This window comes from Betta splendens, chromosome 6 (assembly GCF_900634795.4).
Source record: "Betta splendens chromosome 6, fBetSpl5.4, whole genome shotgun sequence".
Taxonomy (NCBI): domain Eukaryota; kingdom Metazoa; phylum Chordata; class Actinopteri; order Anabantiformes; family Osphronemidae; genus Betta; species Betta splendens.
The window spans coordinates 6,185,196-6,193,441 of record NC_040886.2 but is presented as its reverse complement, the minus strand read 5'-3'; the positions used below and the strand labels follow the sequence as shown (position 1 = coordinate 6,193,441).

Sequence of the window (8,246 nt, the reverse complement as noted above, 5' to 3'; positions counted from 1 at the left end):
ACAGCGGGAAAAAAGGTGGGTAAGAACTTTGTTCCACATACAGTAATTGTTAGAAGCTCACAGGTTCACCTCTTTTTCCCGTATGCTCTAAATTACAAGATAGTATCTGTCTTTCTTAGTGTGGTTTGATCTTTGTTTCTTGGAAACTCTAATCTGGCCTTTCTGTTCTTTCTGCTGTGAAGCCTCTGAATTTGCATTCATAAAGCGTTCTGTTGTTAGACTTTGACCGTGGCATTCAGTGTGGTGGTATGCAGATGCAAAGGGCAAAAGTCTTCCTTTTATTAGCGCCACAGATGGAGTCCACACGGGTTTGCCAGTTACAGCAGATTTTAGGTTGGAAATCCTGTGATAATTTTTAAGCCACTTGACTTCCTTTCTGTGATAGATGGCCTCCTCTTGGCAGTCAACCGAGCGTGTGTGTGTGTGTGTGTGTCTATGAAACATAATAGCTCTGTGGTTGTGACTAGCTTGTCTCTGTGTCTGTGTAGCTTGAGCAGGCTTGATTGCAGTGTGAGCCACTATCTGGAAACTTCACTTTGGAGTTTCATTTTGCAGATTACATTAGATTGATTTGATTTATCAGAGAGTATATTTTCATCAGGTATCTTAGTTCGGGGTTATAAAAGCTATATTACCTAAACAACCTTATTCAGCAAAGTAAGAACATTAACAAACTTTTTGTTTTGTCTTTGTTTGGGTTTTGGCTGTAGTGAGATTGAATTTAGAAAGAAGTCCACCAGTCTATTTGTAATATACAGTAAAGGAACATTTAGATTGATTTCAGCGTCACGTTCCTTAATCAAATCCTCTCAGTTGTGTTTTGTGTTTTTCACATGCCTTTTCACATGCCATGCAAATGTAACATCTGTATCCAGTCACTGGAGGGAGCCATAGGCACATTTTCACTATATAACCGAGCACAGCTGGACAGTAGTAAAAGAGATTAATAGAAAAAGAAAAAATAACAAACAATGACTTTTATTACAATGGCTATAAAATATATGTTTGCTTTAATAAGAACTCCCTACATTTCCCCTCAGTTGTGTAAAAGACAGCAGTCTGTAAACTGTTTAAAATTAAAGTTTATTCTATATGTGATATGTTTAAATCACACAGGAAGTTGTTATTGCATCTATCTGGATATATGTACTGACTGGGTATGGAGGTTCTACCTCCACGCTTCTGATCGCTTCTGTCAGGTGTCTGTGTATGGACTACCAACAATGCTGTACTGTGGTGGACAGTGGTCAGCCAGAGCAGGTGAGGGATTATGTCGCTGCTCCCTTTATGATGTCATAAAGGGAGCAGCGACATAATCCTTACTCAGCCGTTCTGAGACTGGATTCTATAAAACAGTGGGTACACATCTGGCTCTTTATTCGTGTTAATTTTGGATAATGAGTGACCTTTAAAGAGTCAAAAGTTAAAATTGTCAAAAATAATTGTTCATTGACATTTATTTTTAAACATACATTCCAGGCAATCCAAGTACGATCAAGACTACATCTAATAACGGAGGCACTAGTTGTTGTTTTACTAAAATGGGATTTTATGTGTTTAAAAAGTCAAAAATATGACTAACTTTAAAAACTCAGCTCATCAGGAGTGAATTCTTCCTTATCTGACCTTTAAATAAGAAATAATTCTTCACAATAAATTCCCTGTTGTTAATGTCACGAGCTTTTTTGCTTCAGCTCTGAAACCTGGTCCCTTTTGGTCCAGCTGTACACTGTGTTTCTCGGGTGGTGACGTTCTTCTCCTTTCGATTCATCTGATGGAGGAGGAGCAGGAACAGGGCAGACACAAATAGAGACACTCCTGCCATGAGGAAAGCGGTCCCGTAATTATTCATCTTGTCAATGAAGTATCCTAAAAAGAAAAATACTATTATTATGAGCTCTTTTCAGCTTCTTCACAGTCAGTTAATTTTGATTCCTTTTTCCAGACTTTCCAAAAAACACTTAGATCCACATTGACCTGTTATTTTGTCTTCATTCATACAGTACGTGAACAAGAAATGAAGCTTAGGGAGGATTTGTTTTATCCTCATGCATTAAAGCCACTGCAATATAATTAGAACACTTTGATGAATCCTCAGCATCCGTCAAGTTGGCGCTTGATGATGCTCAAAATAATGAAGGGTACAGTAAATAAGTTAGACACTGGCTTCGTATCAAGGGGGCCATGTTAAGTTATAAATAGGACACCACTGACTATTTTTGTTTTCACTTAACTTTGATCTAAAGTTGACTTTATTTGAGGTCAGGCCTTTAGCAACATCCTAAATTTAACATTTACATGTGATGTCACTCGATTCCACATTTTTCAGGAAGGAGATGAATAGGAGGTGAGTGATGAATAAAGCTTTAAGTGAGTGAAGAAGGAATTAAATATTTCTTTGTTTTGTAAACATTATTATTACAGCAGGCTACTTGTAATCAGCTCCAGTTCACATAAGATAAAAATACGTTTGAACAGACAAAATGCCAAGAAGTGCCCTTTGACTCATAGAATGCTTTGACTGTGGAGCCAAAGAATTGCAGCCTGTCACACTCCAGCAACTCAAATTGTTCTTTCCGTGTTTTTGCTGCTACACTAAGAGCCTTCTTGGAAATACCATCAAATGAATCCAAACCACAATTAGCTCAGTGTGTACTTTCACAGGTTCACCAAGTACTTGCTGCAGGCAATTTTCGAAGACCGGAGACCTTTTCTGGCAGACGTGGCTGCATTGGGTTTCAAAAGTCGAGGTGGATGCTTTCCAGGCTGTATTTACTGTTATTGTTTAGGATTGGGTGTGAAAAGAGGTCTTAACCTCAGTAATCAGTGAAAAAAAAGACGCTGTTTTGTAGAACACACCGTGATGGGATTCAGGTTATGTCGGTTTCACACGAGGACAGAAAAGGTAGGTTTAGAATATCAGAGTTTCATTTTGAAGAACAAATAACATTTTTTTTTTTCAGATTTTAAACCATAAATTGTCCATAGCTACTGTCTAGAAAGTGTTAACAAGGATTTGTTAAAACACCAGCTCTGCTTTAGGTCTTCAGAGCAATTAAGCAACTCCAAGCTTTGGCTTTCAGTTTTGCTTTCTGACTTTGAACTGCTGAAGTTTTGGTTCTTTCACTGAACAACTTTCAACAGCTGCCGGCAGCTGTTTTCTGTGAAGAAGCTCTACGGAGTTCAATATCTGCCCAGCACCGACCCCCAAACAGCAAAAGATGAGTAACTAACAAGCTAGTGGAGCGTTCAGGAACTTAAATGAAACCTGACTTTATTGCTTTTGCCATACAGACTTTCTAAGCACACTTTTTTTACTGCTGCCACAGCTGACCTAAAATCAACCATAGCTTGCTATTTATACAATCTGAAGCCTGTTCCTGTTTTCCTCAGCATATACACAGCATGAATGTTGGCAAAGGTCACAAGAGGGAAATTCAGCGAGGGAGGGAAGAAACACAATTTAAGAGGTGAAAAGGAATCTTTGGAAAAATGGTCAACCATGAAATTAACTTGAATTTTTAGCCAGCTAAATGTAAAAGCCCAAAAATACATCGATTAATGTGTTAATAGAGCCTTGATAGGGACACATTGTCGTATCCTCACTGGCTGCCAGTTAGTGAATCAAAGGGAATTTGATTTCTGTTAAGGTGACTTAATCTTTCTCGCTCACCGGCGATGGGTGGTCCGAGCAGGCCTCCACTGCTGCGTATGAGCATGAAGAAGCCCAGCGCACTCCCCAGCCTCCTGACGCCCACCACCTCAGCCAGCACGGTGATGTGGACGGCGACTGTTGCGCCGAAAACCAGGCCGTAAGCCGCGCTAAAGGCGGCCAGCTCCGGGAAGGTGGAGGCCAGCGGGCAGAGGAGCAGCACGGCCCCCAGCAGGAACACGGTAACTGTCAGCTGCCACACCTGAACACAGGTTTGGGAAATGTGCCTTTATCCCGAAGAATTCTCACTGACGCCACTTGAACGGTTAAGCTGAACTTACCGTCGCCATCAGCCTTAGGTTTGCCACCCAGCCAAAAAACACTCTCCCAAAAAGGTCCAGGGCTGCAGAGATGGACATGAGAGTGGCTGCCTGGTACTCCTCAACCCCCTTACTGCGAGCGTAGGGAACCAGGAACAGAGCTGGGGCAAAGAAACCCAGCGCCGCAAACACCCCAAACATTGTGTAGACCATGAACCGAGCATTAGCGGTGAGGGTGAAGTCTACATAATGAAATATTTTCTTTTTCAACTCAGTCCTCCTATCGGTTTTCCTTTCAGGCTCTTCCAGGCTGTAGGTCCCATTGATCGTGCACTGAACAGACTCTTGAGATATGCTCTGCTCCTCCTCTCTTAGAAAGCTTGGTCCTCTCTGCTCCAGGCCTCCCTGCTCTGCATTTTCCTCACTGGCACAAGTTGCGGGAGTAGCGCCTGCTAGGGGCCTCAGCAGAACCCCACACACGCACAGGTTAAGCTGCAGACCCCCCAGGACCAGCAAAGCCCCCCTCCAGGAGAAGCTGTTAATCAACAGCTGGAACAGCGGTGTGAGGACAAAGGTAAGGACGCACTCTCCAGCACTGGCCAAGGCATTAGCCAACGGACGCCTCTTCTCAAAGTACAAGCCCACCATGGTGACCGTAGGGGTCCAAGTCAACGCGTAGCCCAAACCTACAGACACAAATGCCAATGAATATTGTATTTTGTGAGTATGCTCTTGTTGATACGCATGTTAGCGTCAACTACCGTTTAGGAATCCAACTGTCAAGTAAAGTTCAGTCAGGTTACGCGCAAACGCCCCAGTTATGACCCCTGTGCTGCAGATTAGTCCACCTGTTACCACAACAGAGCGATGGCCATAGCGAGCACTGAGGGCAGACCCAAGCGGAGCTGCAGAAAGACAGCATAGCAGACAAGAGAAAGAAAAGTTAGAATGAGCTTTATTGACGTAATTAACAGCCGGTGGCAAGTCCGGTTCAGTAGGTGCTATGTCATGAGAATTCACTAAATTTATACTAGAAAACAGTTGTGCTCATTACCCACAATGTGAATAGTAGCTACAGCGATAGAGGTGATCCACGATGTTGCCGTTGCTGTGGTTTCAAAGTACTGATGGATCTCAATGTAAAATACTCCAAAGGACTTGACGACCCCGAAGGTCAAACCGAAGACCAGGAAGCAGGAAAGCAACACAAACCAGGCGTAGCCACTGTCAGGGGCCGATGATGGTGCTGCAGATACTGCTGCCCTCTGGGGCTTCACTCGAGATGCCATGTTAATCTCTGACTTCAAAAATCTAGGGAGAAATTAGGAAGTTGGTTTAACCAGCAATAAGAAAATGTTTTAAACAAACACAGTAACATAATGACACGATGTGGGTTAAACTACTTTAGTATTCTTAGAGTTACTTTCTATGTTTTTATTTCATTTTACTACAAAAGTTATTATGTATTGTGTTATATGTATAATGTCAATAAATTGTTCATAATTGATTTATAAACTTTTTGTCATGGTCATGCTGGTGTCTGAGATGGCCAACCCACATGCACAGTTCAGGAGACAGACAGGTAGGTAAAACGGCGTTTTAATACAAAAACGCCGTGAAGGTACAGGCAGGGGTCAAAACCAGGTGGAGCAGGCAAGCGGATTGTCAATAGGCAGGCAGTAAGGTCAGACAGAACAGGCGAGGCTATGGTACAGGTAAATACATCACTCCCAGAGCCCTCCATGTCGATACGGTCGCATACGATGTCGCACAGGTGTTCGATGGACCCTGAAAGTCTGGATGTGCCCGGTGAAACTCCAGAATAAGGTTGCGGTCCAGGATGTTCTTCGAGGAGACCCATGAGCACTCCTCTGGACCGTACCCCTCCCAGTCCACCAAGTATTGAAGGCCTCGCCCCCGACATCTGTAGTCGAGGAGTGTCTTGACCATGTATGCCGGTGTTCCACTTATATCTAGCTTGTGACTGTAACATGGTTCGCTGCACCCAAAGCCAGGTGTGGCGACAACGTAGTAACAAAGCGTGTGCATACGGTACCTGTACCTCCCTCTCCAAGGAAGGGAAAAGAGGAGGCTGAAACCCGCAGGCGCATTGGAACAGGGTAAGACCAGTAAAAGCACAGGGCAGCATATTGTGCGCAAACTCTACCCATACCAACTTCTGCAACTAGGTGGCCAGGTTCTGGGACGCCAACAGTCACAGCCCGGTTTCCAGCAGCTGGTTGGGCTGCTCTGTTTGGCCGTTGGTCCTCGGGTGGTACCCTGAGGAGAGACTGGTCTGGGCTCTGATTAAGGAGCAGAACTCCCTCAAGAACCTGGACACAAATTGTGCACCTTGATCGGACACGATGTCCTTTGGGAACCCGTGCAGCCGGAATACGTGTTCCAGTCACCTGGGCCGACTGTCCCGGCATCATGATCTTTGACAGAGGGTCTGGTTTGCCATTACTGGACCCTGGACGATATGAAAGGTGAAAGTAAAATTGCCCGAAAAACGACGAGCGGGCCTGACGTGAATTTAGCCGCTTCTTATGATCTGTATACACTAAAAGGCTGGTCTGCCCCCTCTGGCAAGGCCCCCTTCACTGCTAGTAACTCCCGGTCATCAAGGTAGTTCCTTTCTGCTGGGGAGAGCTCACGCGACATCCGTCCATCGTCCGTCGGGTCTCGCTGGGTGATAACTGACCCAATCAAATCAATTAAATCAAATATCTTTATTGTCATTGTATGTCGTACAAAGTTGAAATTACAGTGCAATCATTTCAGTGGAATAAAATGGTCATAATAAAAAAAACAAACTGCTAAATAAGACAATATAAAATCAATCCCCATGTTGGAAGCATCCCCATGTTGGAAGCATGGTAGCCTCAGATTGATCGCGCAGTCGTGCGGCCAGTGAGGAGGAAGGGAAGTCGCTTGCTGTTTGTTGAATACAGGCCATAGGTCGTGATAGCACTCAGGTACCTGATCTAAGCAGATGTCCTTTAGAGAGACCCTCGGTCACCGTCGTCACAGCCTGATGGTCTGGGGATGGCTGCTTTCGGTGAGAGGTCCGATCACACTCCTTGCCCCACTCTTCGATCTCCCCAGTTCAGGCAAGGATTATGCAGACGCAACCAGGCGTGGCCGAGAACTATGGGATGATAGCAAGCAGCGACAACGAGAAACTCCTCAGTGTGGTCGTCCGGGGACGACAGAGAAACCGGTGCCGTGTGGTGAGTAACCTTCCACAGGCGGCGCCCATTTCATGCAGTGGTCTCCAGGGCCAGAGAAATGGGAGAGGTGGCTACACCTAGCCATTCGGCTAGATTGGCGTCCATCAAACTGGCATCAGCCAATAAAGTCAATTAATACAGGCTGTTGAACTGACTTGGGGCGGCACGGTGGTGCGGTGGGTAGCACTGTCGCCTCACAGCAAGAAGGTTCTGGGTTCGATTCCCGGAGGCGGACCTCGTGCCTTTCTGTGTGGAGTTTGCACGTTCTCCCCGTGTTTGCGTGGGTTCTCTCCGGGTTCTTCGGCTTCCTCCCACAGTCCAAAGACGTGCATTAGGTTGATTGGCCTCTCTCCATTGCCCGTAGGTGTGAGTGTGTGTGTGTGTGAATGGTTGTCTGTCTATGTGTTGCCCTGCGATGGACTGGCGACCCGTCCAGGGTGTACCCTGCCTCTCGCCCGTAGCCAGTTGGGATAGGCTCCAGCACCCCCGTGACCCCGCACTAGGGAGTAAGCGGTTAAGAAAATGGATGGATGGATGGATGAACTGACTTGGTTCCTGACTGTGGTTAAAGAACGTGCAGAGGAATTATCACAAATAGTAAGACTCACCACCAACCTCCGTCTTAATGAAGTCCGGCCTTTTACTGGGTTTCCAACAAAATGGCCTATCTGGCCACACGAAATACATAGGCCTAATTCCCGCCGTCTTCTCCACTCATCGCCCGTAAACCGGGCACGACAGAACTGCATCGGTTTCTCGGCACCAGGGGGCGCCGGGATAGTGTGGCGCTGCGTAGCCTGCGAGAGCGCGGGCGTCTCTCGCCTCATCGTGGTCCGGAGGGAAACCTGGCTGGCGACAAACGTTCCGTCGCGTGTGTCTCCCTCTCCCGTCGGCCGCCGATGAACGTCTCACGCTCGTTGTGGCTTAACCTGGATGGCGCGAGCGATTAGGTCGTTCCGTTTCCTCGGTCGATCGCGAGCCGCCAGACAATCGTTCACTCGGCGCGGGAGACACTGGATGAAGACGTCAACCAAGCGCCGT

The 8,246-nt window shown here is 46.0% G+C and overlaps 1 protein-coding gene and 1 long non-coding RNA gene across 6 annotated transcripts; one reads left to right on the top strand and one right to left on the bottom strand.

Annotated features, from left to right (window-relative positions):
- On the top strand, nucleotides 1–5,479 carry LOC114857275 (uncharacterized). 5 transcript variants are annotated; one of them, XR_008694940.1, is made up of 6 exons: nucleotides 1–15; nucleotides 2,665–2,750; nucleotides 3,145–3,470; nucleotides 3,651–3,894; nucleotides 4,348–4,546; nucleotides 5,128–5,479. It is a non-coding gene; the product is annotated as an uncharacterized LOC114857275 (long non-coding RNA). The 5 variants fall into 5 exon arrangements; XR_008694938.1 differs by having other exon boundaries at nucleotides 2,665–2,905; XR_008694939.1 differs by lacking the exon at nucleotides 1–15 and adding an exon at nucleotides 2,853–2,905 and having other exon boundaries at nucleotides 2,588–2,750.
- si:dkey-246g23.4 (uncharacterized protein LOC559426 homolog) lies at nucleotides 1,440–8,246 on the bottom strand. The gene is made up of 6 exons (XM_029153613.3): nucleotides 7,821–8,246; nucleotides 5,027–5,283; nucleotides 4,734–4,877; nucleotides 3,994–4,658; nucleotides 3,674–3,914; nucleotides 1,440–1,869 (listed from the first exon to the last, which is right to left on the bottom strand). The coding sequence occupies exons 1-6, from the start codon at nucleotides 8,030–8,032 to the stop codon at nucleotides 1,691–1,693; spliced, it is 1,698 nt and encodes a 565-aa protein (XP_029009446.1). The 5' UTR covers nucleotides 8,033–8,246; the 3' UTR covers nucleotides 1,440–1,690.